Source organism: Nannospalax galili, unplaced genomic scaffold (genome assembly GCF_000622305.1).
Source record: "Nannospalax galili isolate Female #2095 unplaced genomic scaffold, S.galili_v1.0 scaffold1585, whole genome shotgun sequence".
NCBI classification, from domain to species: Eukaryota; Metazoa; Chordata; class Mammalia; order Rodentia; family Spalacidae; genus Nannospalax; species Nannospalax galili.
In genome coordinates, this window is record NW_008353737.1 from 309973 (window position 1) to 330855 (window position 20883).

The 20883-nt window shown below is 39.1% G+C and overlaps 1 protein-coding gene across 2 annotated transcripts in view; it reads right to left on the reverse strand.

The window, feature by feature from the left end:
- Positions 1-20883, reverse strand: part of Rasa2 (RAS p21 protein activator 2) — a 123402-nt gene that overhangs the window by 48615 nt on the left and 53904 nt on the right. For both annotated transcript variants that reach the window (XM_008850877.3, XM_008850876.3), the window contains exons 6-9: positions 11754-11837; positions 9847-9919; positions 5907-5983; positions 4939-5040 (exon numbers count right to left, since the gene is read on the reverse strand). In XM_008850877.3, coding sequence (XP_008849099.1) covers positions 4939-5040; positions 5907-5983; positions 9847-9919; positions 11754-11837 — 336 coding nt within the window. The remainder of the gene's footprint in view (positions 1-4938; positions 5041-5906; positions 5984-9846; positions 9920-11753; positions 11838-20883) is intronic.

A 20883-nucleotide genomic window follows, 5' to 3' on the forward strand; every position in this document is an offset into this window, starting at 1 on the left:
ACTACTATTATATATAATACTATATAAGCTTGAAAGTAGCTCCTCAGAGGTAGTTCTGTAACAGCTCTATAGTCATCACTGGATTTTTTTTACTAAAGACAGAAAAATTTCCAAGTTCAAATAGTAAAAATATCTGTTAAAATTTTGAAACACCCTGCTCAATGATGTAAGGACAACAGATGACCAACTGGCAAACTAGCATCCAATTAATAATTTAAAGTAAAATATTAATCTAGTTCAAAATCAGAGGTAGTTCTGTAACAGCTCTATAGTCATCACTGGATTTTTTTTACTAAAGACAGAAAAATTTCCAAGTTCAAATAGTAAAAATATCTGTTAAAATTTTGAAACACCCTGCTCAATGATGTAAGGACAACAGATGACCAACTGGCAAACTAGCATCCAATTAATAATTTAAAGTAAAATATTAATCTAGTTCAAAATTATATATGAAGTACTTATGTGAAAAAAAACCCATTTATGTCTATTATTTGAATCTTTCAAAATTAAAAATTTCAACATGAAAAGATATTTACATCTACTTTTCTAATTTTGGGGGGGGGTCTTTTTTGAGACAGGGTCTCTCTGGAGCCCCAGCTGTCCTGGAACTCACTATGTAGACCAGGCTGGCCTCGAACTCACAAAGATCTGCCTGCCTCTGCCTCCCAAGTGATGGGATTAAAGGAGTGTGCCACCACTCCTGGCCTTCTTTTCCATTTTTAAAATACTTTGGAATATTTCAGAGGGGGGAATTACTGTACCTATCTATACTCAAAGGCTTTGCATACATTGGAAGTTCTCTGATACTGAGGTAACTGAGACTTAACTAGATTATCCCTAAGGTTTTCTCTAACATTCCAAACAATGGAACATTATGGGGGTAAAAAAGCAGAAATTTTATGTGTAATTCATTTGGAATAATGGTAACAGACAGTGGTAATAACAATGCTGTGATATGAGTTACACTAACTGACAAAGGACTTGCTACTTTCTTTATATTAACTCATTTCATTCTTTTAACAACTTTAGGAGGCAGTACCACCCATAAACCCCATCTTACAGTCACAGAAAGTAAAGGCAAACAGACTGAGCAAGTCATCCAATGGTACACAGTAGTTAGTGGCAGAGATGAGATTTGAAACAAGGCAATTTGATTTCTGAGTGCATGTATGTGTGTAAGTGTATTGCCTACGTGTGTAAGTGCACCTGTGTCGTGCAAGGCCTGCTGAAGTCAGAAGAGGGCATTGGATCCCCTAGAACTGAAGTTAAGGATGGTTGGTGGCTGCCTTGTGGGTGTTGGGAAGCAAACCTGGATCCTCTGCAAGAACAGCCATTGCTCTAAACCACTGAGCCATCTCTCCCAGCCCTCAGAGTACATGTTCTTAACCACTATTCTGTTAAGTAAAATTAAAGCATGATGTTAGTGGTGTGGTATTGTGTGTCTATAATCCTAGCACTTGGGAGATTGAGGCAGGATTGTGAGTTCTAGGCCAGCCTGGGATACTCACACACATCCAGTTTAAAATAATAATAATACATAAATAAATGAAAAAGATACATATGGATTTGCTTATATATACACAAAATATTCCCAGAAACTAAGGAATAATGACTGCCTTAGAAACAACAAATTGAGTAGCTGGGGACAGGAGATAGATTTAAAAAAAAAATTTTGACCTGGGAATGGTATATTTTGCCTATTCTAAAAAAAAAAAAAAAATCAAATCAAATCAAATCAAATTCTACTATCTATACAGGGAAAAGTAAAAACTAGCCAATAACAACAGTAACAAGACAATCCTAACATCTGATCTAACTATCACCACAAAGAACACATCATTGCTAGGGAAGTAAATCATCAACAACAGAAGTGGGGGGCTGACAAGGTAGTTCAGGGGATAAAGATACTTGGTGCTAAAGCCTGTCAACTTAAGTTCCATCCCTGAAAGCCACGTGGTAGAAGGAAAGAACCTACTCCCATAGACATGCATGTGCCTCCACACATACATGTAACAAAAGAAATTTAAAGAAAGGAAGGGAAAGGTGACCAAGTCATTACCATAATTTTCAAAACAATTAAATTGGAACCATCAAAAATTGGTTTTTAGGAGAACACCACACTAGGCAAATACTATCAGAAATTATTGGGAAAAAAAGAAAACATATTGAAACTTTTCAAACACTGGAACTGCACCAATGAGAGTTATTCTAACCCTTTGCAAGATTAAAAGTAGAAATAACTGTGTCTGAGAATCCTGAAGGTGAAGCCTGAGTGTTGATGCAGTTACCGTCACTCTCACAAGGGACTGCCACTGCTCTACAACTGATAAAAAAGAGGCAAGAAGTCTGAATTCAAAGAAAATGGCATTTGCATTTTATATTACCTTACAGTGTATGTTAATGCACATGAATTAATAGGTGTTCCTATTTTATGCTGCATAGATTTTAGCATTTATACTTTTGACAGGATGAAGTATTTATCCACTGATAAAGAAACTGGAATAAAACCGTTTCTGTCTGCTGATGTTCCTTAGTTCTGCCAAGGTAGTCATACAAGGTTCTAGTTTTGTCAAATGTGAGAAACATGTCTAGAGACAGTGTTACTGAAAATACACTGTATGGGACAGATTTCAAGTTCATTTTTTTTTCCCCCAGAGCTGAGGACCAAACCCAGGGCCTTACACTCTACCACTGAGCTAAATCCCCAACCTCGCAAGTTCACTTTTTATGAGCCCTGGGAGGTAGAACCACTCATTTTTCTCTTTTGTACTGAACAGTATGGCATATTAAAGACTTAAAAATCCAGGTTCTGAAAATTTAATGTAAAATATATGTTTAATTTTATAGAAGTGGGAATATGGTATATGGGGGGGCAAATGTTCATCAATTCTTTTTTTCTAAAAATATTTATTATTTTTATTTTATGTGTATGAGTATATTGCCTGCATATAGGTAAGTGCACCTGTGTTGTGCAATGCCCACGGAGGACAGAAGACGCTGTGGGATCCCCTGGAACTGGAGTAATGGACAGTTGTTAGCTGCCATTTGGGTGCTGGGATTCGAACCTGGGTCTTCTGCAAGAACAGTCAATGTTCTTAACCGCTGAGCCATCTCTCCTCAATAAGCAAGCACAAATATTATATTTCAATTTCAAAAGTAATCTTTAAAAGGCAAGTGATATGGGTTGCAGATATGGCTCAGCTGGTAAAGTGCTTGCCACAAAAAGTGTGAGGACCTGAGTTCAGATGCCCAGGACCCACATAAAAGCTGGATGTAGTAGTGTGCACATCTGTAATCCCTACACTGGGGAGGTGGAGACAGGTAAAAAGCCTAGGTGAATTAGTGAGCTCCACGTTAAGTGAGTAATCTTATCTCAAAAACTAAGAAAAGTGATTGAAGCAAATACCCAGTTATCAACCTCTGCTCCCTACAAGCACATATATGCATATACACCTACATGTGCACACAACCACAAGTACAACCCCCTATACATACATACACACACACAAAGGCAACTGAGCAAGGCATGGTCATACTCAGATGAAATAAAAATCTGAGATGCTAGCTAACTACTAGAAGGAACAGGGTACACAAGCTTTTAAGGATATAGACAGAAAAGTTTCAAACTGATGCCACTACCGAAGTATGAATTTAATGTCTGAATATTAAACTTAACTTCACATCAATTTAATGTTACCACTAAAGACATGAAAAGGTCAAATAATATTGTAGTCATTACTGAGCCCTGGAACTCATGAATCATTTAACATCAGTATCCTAGTAATCAGAGAATACATCAAGAGTACTTACATTTTTTAAAATTTATTATTTTTATTTTATGTGTATGAGTGTATTGCCTGCATGTATGTGAGTGCACCCATGTCGTGCAATGCCATAGAGGTAAAAAGAGGGCATTGGATTCCCCTGGAACTGGAGTTAAGGACAGTTCGTAGCCGCCATGTGGGAGCTGGGAATTGAACCCAGATCCTCTGCAAGAGCAGCCAGTGCTCTTAACTGCTGAGCCATCTCTCCAGTGCCCCTACAATACATTTTTAACAGTGTGTGATAATGGGGGGGAAAATCACCTATGGATTTTTGCAAAGAACTGCATATCCTCATTAAGCCCTGTGCTTCTCATGATTCATAGTTCCTGTGATCAGTAACAAAGCTTCTGAAACGCAGATGCTGAAATGTGACCAAGCAGTCTTAAATGGTTTTCATTTCTCTTAAGATATCAGATTCATTTTTAATTTTTTAGGGTTTATTTTATTTTTATGAGTGTGTATGTTTCTCTCTGTCTGTGTGAGTGTTTGCATAGGTGCCCACAGAGGCCAGAAGAGGGCATTAGATCCTTGGAAGTTTGGAGTTATAGACATTTTTGTAAGTTGCCCAATAGGCACTGGGATCAGAACTCTGGTCCAGATAGAGCAGCAAGTGCTCTTAACTGGTGCGCCATCACTCCAGTCCCATGATTTCATTTTTAAACAGAAAAACATTCCTGAACAACTAAGTTCTTTTATCTCAGCAGCACAGATTAAGTCATACAACTCTTAAGGTATTCATATTTCTCTAATATGTTCATAACCAAATTAATGCCAACAAATCTTTATTTATTTCATACCAATTAAAAATACATTCACAGTAAGCATTTATTTATATTCTCTTTATCTTTTATTTTATGTGTAGGAATGTCATGCCTGCTTGTATGAAAGTGCATTTCATATGTGCAATACCTGTGGAGGTCAGGAGGGTGTCAGATCTGCTGGAACTAGAGTTATAGAAGGTTGTTAGCCACCACGTGGGTGCTGGGAACCAAATGCAGGTCCTCTGCAAGAGCAGCCAATGCGTTTAACCACTGAGCCATCTCTCTAGTCCCAGTATTTATACTCTTTATTAAAAAGGATTAAACTTAGTTCACTGGAATATTTGTATTCTTACCAGGCTTGATGAGAGGAATCATTTCTTAGTACATTTACAGGAACTTTAATCTCACCCAGGAAAACATCTTGGACTAAGTTTCCATTATTCCACAAGTCGATCCTGAAAAATGAAAACTTGGCTTTTTTTTTTTTTTTTGCAAAAAATGCTGAATAGCTTGAGGTTATTTTGATCTGTCCTGTAGCATTAATTTTACATGCTTAAAAACAAGAGATGTTAGCACTGTCATATACCTCACTATTCAGACTATAAAAGCAAAATATTATTGCAGCTTTTATTTAAAACCCACAACGAATATGAATTCTAAATAGTCTTAAAGGAGACACTTAAATTTCCTAGTTTAAAAAAATTGTGGTAATAAAGACAATAGGGCTACTTTACTGAATTTGAGAAAACAAACCAACACAAGACTAGTTTCTTTTGATAATTAATATATAGATTGATAATTTAGAAAAATATTACCTACCTCTCCAAACACATGATTAATATGACCTTTAGATAACACACTGTTAAGACCACACCTACACATGCATTTGCAAAAGCTTCCTTTCCGAAAGGCATAGGCATTTAAGACCTAGGAAGTATCACAAACTTCAAGCACATGCACCTGTGGAATTATCTTCTTACCTCACTGAAATTTCTGATAGTCAGCAGATATGTTAAGAAGAATAAAAAAATTATTTCTAAATTGACTGACACATAATTGCTTTTCCATTCATTACACTATGAACCAGATATTAAAGGAACAATTACATTAAGGGAAAATAAAAAAAAAAATAGATGAGATTAGGTTGCCTTTGTTCATAAAATATGCTTGTGTTTCTTAAAAGAAATTAGATTTTGAAAAGATAATTTGGATATAAATTAGATGTCTACTCCTCTACGTTTCATTGATCAACTTGCTATAGAGAATTCTATTAAGGTTGGCAGAGGGAAAAAGGAATTCTGTAAGATCTCAAGGCATATACCGTATTTCCAGCTTTTCAATGTCCTCCTCTTCTACCTGGAACTGGGATTTTCTGGTGTAACTACTGGATCTGGTTACCTACAAACAAAATATTTCAGTAAATAAAAATTTTAAAATCTTTTTCCTTCATGAATTTAAAAACTGGCCAGTCTTCTGGTTTTTTTTTTGTTGTTGTTGTTGTTTTTGGGTCTTTTTGAGACAGGGTTTCCCTGTAGCCCCAGCTAGCCTGGAACTCACTATATAGACCAGGCTAGCCTTGAACTCACAGAAATCCACCTGCCTCTGCTTTCTGAGAGCTGGGATTAAAGGTGTATGCCACCATACCTGGTTAAAAATGACCATTCTAAAACATTCAACTACAAATATAAAAAGAGGAAAATGCTGTGGAAAGCTATAAGAAAAGGTGGTATGTGTGTGGGTGTGTGTGGGGGTTGGGATCAAAGTATCCCTGTCTCCAGGTCATTTGTAGTTACTACATGGAGGACTACACGGAGCAACATCAGGTTTTCTGACTTACAGGGTGTCTGTTAGTGACTCAAAGAGTGAAAACATGGTGGTCAAAGAGGCTGAACCTCTACACTATAGTACTTGCATTTCTTTCCCCCATTTTTACTAAAAACATCAAGGCCACTGGTAGGAACTTCTTCAACTGCCATCCACCTGAACATGTCCCACCCCGAGCCTCTCGAGTTTTTTCCCACCCTCGTTTCAATGAGATTAATTCTTTTAAAACTACCAGGCCAAAACTACTCCCACACTGTTTAAGAAGCATGTTGTAAGCATTCAATCTATTTTAATTACAGCTTTCGTTACTAGTTTGATCACTTCATTCCGATCTAAGAAAAATTCTCCCCTTAAATTATGGTCCTTCTATTTCTTTCTTTTCTTAGACAACTACTATAAAACTGTAATTCACCCCAGATCCTGTACTTCCAACCACCCACTCAGGACAGTAACTACTTGTATCTGGCTTCCTTACAGATCACCCTTCTAAAATCTCTCTCCACATCACCAAATCTGATAACAACTTGTACTGCTCTGTCCTTGAACTCTCTCTCTGACCTAGTCCAGAGGCTCCTTGCTTTGAGCTTACCTGGGGATGGTAGTGGCAGTCTTCTACTCTTTTCCTCCTCATAATTTATATACATGTGGTTTTATTTTCTATTTTGCTCTGAAAACAAAGCCACACAGTGCTGCACAACTTATAAAGTGCTTTCACGTCCATTATCTCTTTTGTTCATCAGAATGTTGCTTTGAGGCAGGCAGGGCTAGATTTAATATCCTCATCTTAAAGACGAGGAAGTCAAAGCACAAGAATTAGCATGTGCAAAGTTGAAGAGCTAATGTACCAGAGCTGAGCATCTTTGCTTTTCTTCTTTGTTTCATCCTTTTACTCTTTAGGTTTTCTTTTTTTAAAAAAATATTTTATTTATTATTTTTATTTTATGTGTATGCATGTAGTGCCTGTGTGTAGGTAAGTGCACCCGTGTTGTGCAACACCCGTGGAGGAAAGACAGAAGAGGCTGTCGGATCCCCTGGAACTGGAGTTACGGACAGTTGTTAGCTGCCATGTGGATGCTGGGATTCAAACCTGGGTCTTCTGCAAGAACAATCAGTGTTCTTAACCACTGAGCCATCTCTCCAGCCCCTCTTTAGGTTTTCTTGACTCTAACTTTCTTTTTAAAGACAGGGAGAGGCTCACTATGTACCTTTGACTAACATCAATTAGCTGTCCTTGAATTCAGAGATCTGCCTACCTCTGCCTCCTGAGTGCTAAAATTAAACACATGTACCACCACATCTGGCAAATTTTATCTTGATCTATAGCCATCACATGTATTTGAAAATTTTGTCTTCATTTTGGTTTTTGAAATAGGCTAGCTCAAGCTGGCCTCACTTGCACTATGTAGCTGAGGCTGGTTTGAATCTCTCGATCCTCCTTGCCTCCCCCTTCCCAAGGGCGGGGATTACAGGCATGCACTACATATGACACCTGTTGGGGGATTTTTACACGGATCTCAAGCTTGTTATGACTCAAACTAAAGCCATTTTCTTTGGCTCCAAAATTTTTCTATTTTTCCAAGTCTGAAACCATATGCTCACTGATTTGTTTTCCTTTTCTTCTATAACTAATTTGTTGTCTTGGCCTTTGAAGTACCCTTCCTATCTGTTCCTCCCCCAGCTGTCTGTCTAAACCACAACAGTCTCTAGCTCTTTGTTTTTCTCTTTTCCTAAGGCCAAGAGATTTCTAAAACATGGCTTCCCCTTATCACTTCTAGGCTCAAAAACATTCAATGGCTAAAATTAAAGCACTTGAGTCAGACCCTGGAAGGTTTCATTGGCTGGTTTATTCCATGTTTCTAATCTTAGTTCTGGTTGTTTTCTTGAACAAACTCAGTTAAATCACTATTTGCTGTTCTTTGGACACAATTTTTTCTTTTCCTGTCTCTGTGCCCAAAATGCTCCTTCTCTGTTAATATTCTCTTTCTTCTACTTAGGAAAATCTAGTCTTTCTTCAGGCCATTTCTGGCCACCTCAGCTCAAAGAGGATCTGCTGCACTTCACTGCTGTGTATATACACCTATGTGTGTGGCTTTTGACTCTAACTCCCACTTAACCGACTCTATCTTTATAACCAATTTAACAAAGAGCTCACCAAATACGTATTTCAAGGTTTAACAGGTAAACTGGCATAGTGAGCAGTTCAGACTTTGACTTCCAAAGAGTTAATCCGCTTGGTTACACGACCCAATGATCATAGTAAATTCCATTCCATCTGAGGTCTGAGGCATGTAGATTGATAGAGTGAGTGACTTGTCAGCAGCCTTTTAAACTGTTGTTTTCTTTTCTCCAGGTTAGACATAAGAGTGATTAAAAATGTAGACGACTTCACCAAATCCTTAGTCAGGAAAAGGAAGTCTCATATTGGTACATTTTCTTTTTTCCTCTGCTTCTAACCCCCCACAGCTTCCTATTTTACCTTTGGCATTTCTTCAGCTTTTTTTCCTTTTTATTAAAGTACAAACTCTGGTACCCTCTCTAAAATAGAGGAAAAATACAAAAGAAAAAAAATACATAAAGACATCCTGTCTAGTATCAGAAAATTCACATTCTCTTATCTACTCATTGCAACAGACTTATACTGTGATCTATATGCGGTAAAAGACAACTATACTTCACATGTGACTCCTTTTTTCCAAACTGTTCTCACATGTTAATATCAACTCCAACTTGTTCCATGATTATATACAATCTTTAAGAGTTTGATTTTTCATTTTTTTCCTATAGTCTTCAAGTAATACGAAAAAGGATTTATTAAATATTTTAGAGAACACCAAAGAACTGTATTTGGAACAATTTCAAGGCAGCTGAAGATCTACAGGAAAATAAATAGGCATATGTCTACAGAGTGAACTAGACTAGAAGAATGTAACAATGATAAGGTCTAATCATGAAGCACTTTCTACTCTCAAGGGTTCTCTGGTCTGGGGCACTATAAGAATTTTGAGTAGGGTAAAGCTGCTACTGCTTTCACTTATAATATACTTTCACAAGTAAGAAACTCCAGCTTCACATTTAGTGATTCATTCAAAGTCAACTGGGACTAGATGTCAGATCTTCTTAGTGGTAATATTTTAGAGGCTTTCAGTGTGAAGAGTCACCATGTGCCAGGTGGCATGGACAGGCTAGGAAGGGTATGGATGAGGCTGTGACAATGAGGATGACCATGGAGTGGGTATGGCTCCAGTCTTTCCTAATTTCAAAGCAATCAGAGCTCTTCTTTTAAACATTTTATGTGCATTATATCATGATTCTATTGTTTTTTGGATATACCTATAATTACATTAGTTAATTACTATGACTGTACTTTAGAAAAGGAAATCAATTAGAATTCATTATTAAATATTCACTGTTAGCATTTATATAAATCAAGAAATTACCTCAAAATAAAAGATTTCATTAAACTGCGGATTGCTTGTTTTCTTCTTTACTTTTGTCTTCTTTTGGTCATTCCTGTTCCAATGTGGTAGAGTTTTACCTTGTAGAACTTAACAGTACACAATTATAAAACATGCTACTTCCAACCAGAACCCTGGCCTCTGTTTAAATGTTAAGACAACTGAGAGAAGACTATAGTTTACAAATTATGTGAGAAAAAAAAGCCAGTGTGTCCTCACAAACTCAAAGATTATCCAGATATATCCATCCATCCATCCATCCACCCATCCACCCATCCATCCACAATAAAGTTTGATAGATCTGTATGTGCCAAAATTGGACTCTTGTTTCCACGACTATAAATAGAGACTAATTGCTAGGTTCTCATCAGGGGTTTTAAAACATATCCTATTACATGAGCAACTCAGAAAAAGGGGTGAGAAAAAAAGAGTTAGAGTGCCTTTACTGATGTTGAAAAACACTCGAGGAACGTGAAAAGCACTTCTTCAACTTAGTTTACTTCTTGGGCATCAGCTATAACAGTGACTTAAAAAACCTCAACTGTTAATTTTCAAGTAAATAAAATTCAGAGCAAGTTACAAAGAAATGTACAGGGAAGTCTTGTGCCTTTACCCAGACTCCCCCAATGTGAACATCTTATGTATCTATAGTTGTATAAGCACAATTTTTTTTTAAAGTTTCTAATTGTATGTTACTTTAAAAGTTAATTAAATACTTTATCTGCTGGAAAAAAATCATTAAACAGAAAAAAAGAGCTTCCTGAGCTACAGATATAGCTCACCAGGAGAGCAATACCTAACATGTGTAAGGTCCTGGGTTCAAATCCAATCACTGCCAAAAGTTTCTTCAAAAGGCAGCTCCTCTGGGTTGATTTACCTCCCACTGCTTTTTGAGAAAAGAACTTAACAATATAGTTCAGGCTGCCCTAGAATTTGTGATACCCTTTGCTTCTGCATCCCAGGTACTGATATCATACATGCACATCCAGCTAGACTGAACATTTTTAACATGCAAAAAGAAACCTCTAGGCAGCATTTAGTGTTACACGATTACTTGTTTTTAAATTTAAAACCAATTTGTAATAATAATATTATGTTAATATCTTAGCACCCATGGTATTAAGTACTTTAAAAACACATTTTTTAGATCAAGTAATTTAAAAAAAGAAGAGAGTTTTTGGGGAAGGGAGAAAGGGGTATGTCTATCTGTATGGGTGTTTGTATAGAACAAATACTGTGCTTTTTGTTTCTTGATTCTAACAGCATCAAGTTGTAGAAAAATTTCAGACTAATCAGTCTCTTAAAGAAACCATAATGAAGTTATATAAATCAAATATTGCAAAGTACTACAGGTTTTTCCTGAGTTACAGACCATTTAAATCAATGCTACGTACAAGTTACCACATTCTAGTACTTTAGTAGTTCATCTAGAGCTTGGGATTCTCTCCATTACCCATAAATCTCATGAGTAAAAAAGGCAGTTTCCAATTCTGAGCTGCTTTCCAGATAGTAGTATGGAAATTACCTTGTTATTCTGAGTTGACATTTACTAAAACAGGATTTTACCTGCAGTAAATTGAGGGCATTTAAAAGTAGGAATGCTAATGAGTGATGACAGTCAGGCTTATGTTTTAAGATAGATTTTAACAGTATTAACATTGAGGTTTGGCTTACAGCCTAACAATAGGGCATAAGTGAAATGACACCAGATTACTTTCTATAAAAACAGGACTTGTTGTTTAAAAGTGTATAATAGAACTTACTAGATTCTTCCTTCAAACTATTATTTTGTGTCAGTTACTTAGCATTGGCTGTAAATACTTTGCATTTCCAATTCTTAAATTCAATTTTAAACATGAAAAACCCAATAGGAATTCAATAAACATTACCTAGAAGGACCCACTAGAGAAACTGTTGCATAAGGATCACAGCTTTGTCCATTCATGAGAGGCAACCCATGGCATGCCTTGACACTGGAGCAGAGCAAGAGAAATTTAAAATTGGAGTTTTAATTTAATATTTAAAAACAACATAATATATTACCCCCTCCCCTTTTTTGGCTTTCTTGTGGGGTTTGGGAATGTACCTTGACCTCACATTTACTGGGCAAGTGCTCTACCACAGAGATACACCCTAACCCTAAAAAACATTTTCTTTAAATAGAAATTAATATTTTTGAAGGCCTTAAAAATTGTTTCCCACTTTTGCAGTTCTGATATACCAATTACCTAAAATATATGTATTTGCTTATTTACATGATCATTTTCTAAACAGGATTAAACAGGAATGACACGATTAGTACTCAGACCACCATAGAATACATTTCCTCCTAGTAAATACTCAAGGTACATTCTGAGGTTTGATAATACATCAAAACTGCTTTGGCTTCTAAAAAGGAAATGAGAAACTACAAACCAAGCCAGTTCCACGACACCAGATCCTCTGCTAAAGAATGAATGACACACAAGGAAACAGTTGTGGATTTACTTAAAATCTGGTTCATAAATATAAAACAAGCCTCATGTAATTCTGTGCCTTTTATGCTGATTCTCAGTAATAGTTCCTCTATCATTCTGTAGAAAATACTTTAGAAGACTATAAAAACCAAGGTTACCCAATCTACTTTATGGAATGTAGTGCTATTTACAAAATCATGGAGTACAACTTAATGATTTGTTTCTCAAATTTTCTCACTAATTATTACTAAGTTGGCTGGTTTAATGTCTAAGGGTCTTCCTTTCCTAATGCCCTACAGAAACTCATGAACTCTGCTATATCTGAAAATCAAGGCTACTGAGCAACACCTGTTGTTTCTGTCCAAAACCCACTGATCACAAATATGGATGAAATACAAATGATGTGCTGCCAAGGAAAGAGAAAAAATGGGTTAAGACTCATTTCTACAAAACTGGGCATCAAAAATCAAACTCAAAAAATTCTGAAACTAACAAACAAAGCACAGGCCGAAAAAGTGTTTTTCTCACCAGTGAGGTGTCACCCATCACCTAACAGCTTTCCTCTGTGGCTGGTAGGCCTCCTGCTAGCTCAATGATACAGACTCTCATCTGTCTGACAAAGCTTAAAACCAAATTATAAACAGGACAAACTGTTTCCAAGTAACTTAACTGACACCTAAACAAAAGCTCAAGTACATTATAGGAGGAAAAAAAAATACTCAGAGAACTTCACAGTGTCCAATTTAAAGAACAAGAAAATACGACCTACAATGAAAAGAAAACCCGATCAAAACAGAAGCAGAAATGACAGGAAAGAGAATTAAAGATAAAGGACATGCAAAAAGTTACATTTTATATGCTCTACAGAGAGAGAGAAAATATTAAAAGATGAAGGTCTAGAGATGAAAAACACAAATCCTGACATAAGAACACAAGGTGGAATCAAACATTTGCTGAGACTATGGGAGAAGGTGGGCAGGCATGAGAACAAAGATGTGTGAGGTTTGTGGTTTTGTAAGACATCAAAGTGGACATGAGAACTCCAGACAAGGGTTGAATATGCAAGTACACACAATTAAATAAAAAACTTGAGAAAACTCGAGAAAGTCTCAAGACTTTAAAAAAAGTTGTAAAGATAACACATAGAGTTTTGATATACCCATACACAAAGTTAACATTTAGTATAACCATAGTGGGGCTACTGAAATCAGGAAACCAACACTGATTAATGTTAATAATACTAATTAATCTTTAAACTTCACTCAAATTTTGCCAATATCCAGGACACGGCACGGGAACCCATACTGAGAGACGGCTCAGTGGTTAAGAGTACTGACTGCTCTGGCAGAGGACCTGGGTTCAGTTCCCAGCACCCACATGGGGTCTATCAGTCATCTATAACTTCAGTTCCAGGAGATCCAATGCCCACTTCTGGCTTCCATGAGCATCAGGTACTTATGTGGTGCACATACATACAAGCCAAACACTCATACACATTAAAAAAAAAGAATTTCCACAGCAAATGTTTAAGTGCCCAGTGATGCAGAATTTGAAGTAAAATCAGTCTATGTTTTTCACAAACAATATCCTGACCCAAACTTAATGCTTTCATGTTAAGATTCTTCAAAGTAAGTAATAGATTAAGAGAAGAAGAAAGCGTAGGGAACTTGGAAGAAAATGATTACTGTAACAAATCACGGAAAAAGATGTAGAGAAGTAAAAACAGGAATAAGATGACAACTACTAGGATAGGAGTCTTTCCACACATTATTTCCCCAAATCAAAAGTTTAGTGAGCAACACAAGGAAAACTATAGATGAAACTGTGCTTTCAGTAATACTAAAGAACAGAGAATTCCATGAACTACAAATATATATATAGTTTAGAATCAACAATAAATTCCACAAAGCTACCACTGGAACTTTGTTGCTACAAGTCAAAGGAACATGAACTGTACAGGCTTAAGACAGTCTGAAGAGAAGAAAAAAAATAGGTACCAGCATGTGTTCACATAAAGATCTGTCCATAAAAACAGCAGTTTTCCTTATAAATGTTGAAAAATGAAAACAATTCAAATATCTATTAACTGGGAAATGTATGAACAGTCTACACAACGGAATACTACTTGTGAATAAGGAAATGAATTGGTCTCCAGTTTCACCTGGGCAATATCTTCAGAAGAAGGGCAACCAATTAGAGACCCTGGGAAAGAGAACTGTGTGGAATGGATGAATGAGTTAATTTAGCTTTGTGCACTTCAGACCAGATGCTAGTGACACCAGCAACCTTGTTAGTACTCATTAAAAATGTCCAAATGAAAGAACTCTATCCAATTCTCCCTAGCCAAGGAAGCAAGAAATAGGCAGCCTGGCAAGACAGAAACCTTTTTAAGCTAATGTCCACTTGCTCCCCTTCCAAAAACCAAAACAAAATGAAACCCCAAAGGACAACGAAACTTGTTGCTCTACACATACCCTCACCCATACATCCCAAAGGCCAAAGGTTTGGTAATGGGAGTGGAGCTACACTTTTAGTTTTTGTGTCTGTTTAGAGGAATGAAAATATTCTGAGGGGAACTAAGAGCATGTGTCAGTTATACATCTACTATAGAATGACAAAAAGGAAATTATCTAAACATCATGACAAAAGGAGTTATCAAAATTCAGGAAGGATAAAGGAACATGGACAGGGAAAACTGGGTAATACAATATACTTACATTTTCCTTCTTTTCTAAGTTACAGGGTTGAAATAAAAATTATAACACTTGTATGATTATCAATGGATATAGAAGAAACATTTAAGACAAAGTATATTACAAATAGGGGAGGGTAAGGGGATTTAAAAGAAGGCAAAATTTCTATATTTTAACTGGTAAAATACCGACAAGTTATAAAAAGTTATTTATAAAAAGCATTCGTAATGTAACATCTAAAATAACCACTAAGAAAGAATCTATATAAAAAGATACACTGCAGACTGAGAAGCACTACAGCTAAAAATGGAATTCTAAATTATGTTCAGGTGAACTGAGAAAATGGAAAACAGGGAGCATAGAGAAACAAAACAGAGTTAAGCCTAACAGATCAATAAACATCAGTAAATGGTAAAATTCACCAAACAGAAGACAGAAATTGATGGAAATGACTTTTTAAAAATCTAATTTCTGCTAGGGAGGAGAGGAGGGAGGGACATGCAAGGGGCCATGGTGTTGGGGAGGGAGGGAAGTCAGGCAAAAGAGGATGGTGGGAGGCGGGTGGTATTGTGGGGAGGGTGGGGCTAACGGGGGTGCTGGGACTAGGGAGAGAGGCCCGATGGGAGAAAAAAGACTAGATGAATGAATCTTAGGGGACGGGGGCTAGGAAACCTAGAGGGAAATGTGATGCCCTGGAAACCCCATGAGAAATGCAAATACAGAATCTAAACGTTAATGCATATGTATACCTGGGAGCTGCTTGGCAAGGAACACAGTGCCAGACAGAAGAGACCTCCCCTTGAATGGTTGGTGAGGGTGGTCCAGGAGACTCCCAAAATAACACAGGCTATTACCAAACCTCTTAGTTATCTCCCAAAACTAGTAGATAAGACCCTACTGCTTAAGACAGGGTATACTTCAGATACAGGACTTGAAACTATGGAGCAGGGACTGACCTGGAGGCCTTCTTTGGCTATCATAATGCTAGATGATGATATGCAAACTTCCAAGGGAGAAAAACAATCAATGGTCCAACCCAGCCCTAAAGCCTAATAATCCTAACGACTGGCAGGGCAAACTACCTCTATTGGCACAGTAGTGGCACTGCTATCTTGGGGGCAATCAACAGCTGTCTAATTGAACTTAAAGCCCTCTCAATAGGAGTGAACTCATGGGTGGCACTGTAAATTCAGCCAATGTACATGGCAGGAGAGGACATAGATCCTACAGAAAACCCCATCTCTTTCATATCTCTAGACAAACTTCTTACTGTATGCCAAATATCAACCCTTATATTCACAGACAAGCATACCATAACCACTCATCAAAGAAGCTTCTTTTTGCACCAGATGGAGGCTACTACAGAACTGCACATCTGGTCAGACACAGAGAACATACATCTGAGAGATGCCCAGTACTAGGTGACACATCTTTAGTTGGACTTCTACAACTAAGGCTCATGGAACATAGAAGAACAAGGGATAGAGAGAAAACTAATGCACCCGTCAACTCTGACCAGTAAAGCTTCCTTACACAACTGAATGTGATGCACACAGAAGGCCACAACTGGCCAAGCTTTAAAGAATAAGAGAATGCAGAATGTAGGATAGAATGTAGGGACCATTGCAGAAGACGGGGTGGAAAGATTGTAAGAACCAGGGCTGGTTGATGAACACAGAGGCTTTTGGGCCCTGGAAGCTTGCAAATGTGAACTTGTAGCAATGGTGGCATCGAGCACAGGACTTATGCCAAGTCAATTAAACAAGGGCCCAAAGGGGAGGCGAGAAATAGGTGGTGGGCCAGCACTCAACTATTGGAGACTGACTGCTGCTGAGTGAAGGAGAGCATGCCTTACATATGACATCCAGATGGGCTGACTCCGGTGGATGAGTTTACACTGAAGGACATTTGGGTACAAATGGCAGAACAGATAGGGCTTAACATGTATGGTGGAATACATGAGGACCAATAGGGAGATGAAGAAGACATAGATGGGGGAAGAGAGTCTAAATTTGATTAAGAACTGTGATATGAAATTACAAAAGCTCAATTAAAATATAAAAATAAGAAAAAAACTTTCCCAAATTGCGGGAGGAGGTATGTGCACCAGAAAAGGGTGTCAGATCCCCTGGAACTAGAGATCCTGGTAATTGTGAACCATCTGAAGTGAGTACTGGGAACCAAGCCTGGGTTGGGTCTTTTACAAGAGTGGTATGCATTCTTAACCACTGAACCATCTTTCTGGTCCCAGAAATGACTTCTAAAAAGTGACTTTTAAGTCTGTCTATAAGAAATTACATATAATGTAGATTGATTTGAGTAAAAAGAAAAGCCAATCTCAAAAGAATCATATAAGATTCCACTTATATGCTGGGTGTGATGACACATGCCTTGGGAGGCAGAGGCAAGTAGATCTTTATGAGTTCAAGGCCAGTCTGGTCTACATAGTGAGTTCAAGGCCAGCTGGGCCTACAGGAAGACCCTGTCTCAAAAAAGACCAAAAAAAAAAAAAAAAAAAAAAGATTCCATTAATGTACCTTTTTCTTCCTCCTCTCCTTTTGGTGTACTTCAAGAGGGAGAACGGGAAAGGAAGAGGAAGAGGGCCGAGAAACTGACTGAGGATGGAAACCAGGGCTTCACAATATGTAAAGAAGCACCCTACCAGTGTGTTACATGTCCAGCCCTCTTATCATTTTTGAAATGACAATATTTATAGATAAGAAGACAGAGGAGAGGCTGCAAAGGCTTGGGATGGTGATGGAGAGAGGACTACAACTATCAAGGGTCATGAACCAGAGCTTTAAGAAAAAATAATAGCCAGGTGTGGTGGCATACGCCTGCAATCCCAGCACTCAAGAGGTAGAGGCAGATGGATCTCTGTGAGATCAAGATCAACCAGGTCTACACAGTGAGTTCTAGGCCAGCTGGGGCTACACGGACACCCTGTATCAAAACAAACAAAAAAAAACCCAAATTAATAATAATAGTAATAGTTCTGTATCTTGACTGTAGTGGTGGTTACTCACATCTACCTATGTAATAAAATGATATATAACTACATACAAACAATGTATTAATGCAAATTTCTGTACATATAAGATTATAACTTGGGGGGACTAAGTGAGGAGCATGACTTCTTGTAAATCTATGATCTCAAATTAAAAAAAAAAATAAAAACTTGGGAGGCAGAGGCAGGTGGATCTCAGTGAGTTCCAGGCCAGCTGGGGCTATAGTGTCTCAAAAAGACAGAAAAAAAAAAAAAAAATCAAACTACCAAATTGAAATCAAGCCCCCAAAGTGTGATGTGGACTTATTTAATGAATATGTGTATTGGTTTAGTTATCTATAAAATTAGAACAGGTAGGTAGGGCACCCCCACTGCCTCCCAGCCTAGCTTCCTGCCAGGCTACCATGGCAACCAGGAAGGCAGGCGCAACTGGAGATGTGTGCTGCTCCAAGTGCCAGTGGGAGTGGACTCCCGAGCTCTCCAAGCATCTTGTCGACCAGGCTCATCACCAACAATGACATGACTGAATTTCTCAGGGAGTCGAAGCTAGAGCAGCACTTGAAGGAGAAGCCCCTGCGGCAGGGACCCAGTCGACCCCAGGCACAGCTGACCCAAGTACTCAAGCATTTGACTGCTGCCATGGACCCAAGGAACCTCAAGTCAGAATTCCTGTAAGAATCCAATCTGATCATAGCCAAGTTGAAGCTGTGGATGATTGTGGAAGCCTACTACACTACCAAAGGTGGAGGGTTGGTGGAGGAGAGTCTTGAAGAGGACTCTGCCCTTGTGCATTTATAACATGGTTCCTCAAAGACTGCACAAGTTGACAGCCATATGGATGATAACGGTGGTGGCGGCTGCTGCTGATGCTGCTTGTGCTAACCAACTTGAGTGACTCGAGAGGCCTTCATGGGCTTCTCCAGCATGGCCAGGGCACCCGGCAGACTGCTCAGCAACCAAGAAATAAGTGGGGATCTGCACAGCCCACAGGAGCAAAATCCAGGAGCCTGGCCATCCTGGGCCCATCCCCTCCATCCTGAGGATTATATCTGAAAGATTTTAAGCAGAGGAGCAAAATTTTATCCAGTCAAATGAAGTAGCTTTGTTCCAGGGGATTCAGTGCCCTCTTCTGACCATCACAGGCACTGCAGGACATGAGTGTATTTACATACAAGCAGAGAGAAACGTTGTTTGAGAGCCTGAGAACCTAAGGAAAGAAAGAAAACTAGAACTATGGTGGTACCCTCCTGTGAGCTGGAGCTGTGGTCCTCTCCTGTGAGCTGGTGTGTTCTCTTCTGATATCTGGAGCCTTGGTTCTTCCTGTGAGCTGAAGCTGTGGTTCACCCTGTGAGCTAGAGCTGTGGTCCTCCCCTGTGGGCTGGAGCTGTGATCCCTCCCGTGAGCTGGAGTTGTGGTCCTGTGAGCTGGAGCTGTGGTCCCCTCCTGTGAGCTGGAGTCATGGTTATCTCCTGTGAGCTGGAGCTGTGGTCCCCTCCTGTGAGCTAGAACTGTGGTCCCCTCCTGTGAGCTGGAACTATGGTCCCCTCCTGTGAGCTGGAGCTATGAGCTCAACCTGTCTGTGGTCCTCTCCTGTGAGCTGGAGCTCTGGTTCTTCCTATAAGTGGGAATTGTGGCTCCCCTCATGTGAGCTGGAGCTGTAGTCCTCTCCTGCGAGCTGGAGTTGTGGTTCCCTCCTGTGAGCAGGAGCTGTGGTCCCCTTCAGTGAGCTGGAGCAGTGGTCCCTCTCCTGTGAGCTGGAGGTATGGTTCGCTCCTGTGAACTGGAGTTGTGGTTTCCTCCCATGAGCTGGAGCTGTGGTCCCCTCCTGTAAGCTGGAGCTGGGGACCCATCCTGTAAGCTGGCGCTGGGGACCCCTCGTATGAGCTCGAGCTGTGGTCCTTTCCTGTGAATTGAAGTCATGGTCCTCTCCTGTGAGCTAGAGCTCTGGGTCTTCCTATGAGCTGGAGCTGCGGTTCCCCTCATGTGAGCTGTAGTTGTGGTCCTCTCCTGTGAGCTGGAGCTGTAGTCCCCTCCTGTGAGCTGGAGCTGTAGACCCCGCCTGTGAACTGGAGTTGTGGTCCTCTCCTGTGAGATGGAGCTATGGTCCTCTCCTGTGAGCTGGAGCAGTAGACCCCTCTCCTGTGAACTGGAGTTGTAGTCCTCTCCTGTGATCTGGAGCTGGAGCTGTGGTCCCCTCCTGTGAGATGAAACTGTAGTACCCTCATAATAATATGGACTCCCAGTCCCAGGAGGGATGATCGGAATGGACTGTGCTGGATCAGGTTCTCACCCACTGTTGAAAATTAATGCATCTTTCAGCTCTCACCGGAGACATTTCCTTATACAGCAGATGGTGATTGACACAGAAACTTACGGCTTCTCTAATGTGCGGGGAGGAAGGGGCTACAGAGCACTTATCTCTGGGTGGGACGCCTCTGTCAGGCTTCTGGAGCTCAGGGCTTAGGAATCATTGTAGAGGAGGAGGTGAAAAGATTGTAAGAGCCAGAGGTGGTGGATGACCATGGGGAGGCAGAGTTCTCCAAACAGCTGGTCAGTTACCCATATGAACTCACAGCAATGGTGAGAGCATGAACAAGTCCTATGCAAACTCCAGTGGATGAACCCATGCTGGAGAACATTTGGGGATTCAAGTTAGACTCTACAGGCTTTATTATCCAGAGAGTACATTGAATTAAGCAGGGGCAGGGGGGATGTAGGGAGGTGTGGATGGGAGAGGGGATACAAATGTCATCAAATTATATTGTATGGAAATCACAAAAATTCAATAAAAATGCTAAAAAAAATTAGGACAACAGTATCTGCCAAGTTATGGCAAAAAAAAATAGAAAAAGAATAAAGAATA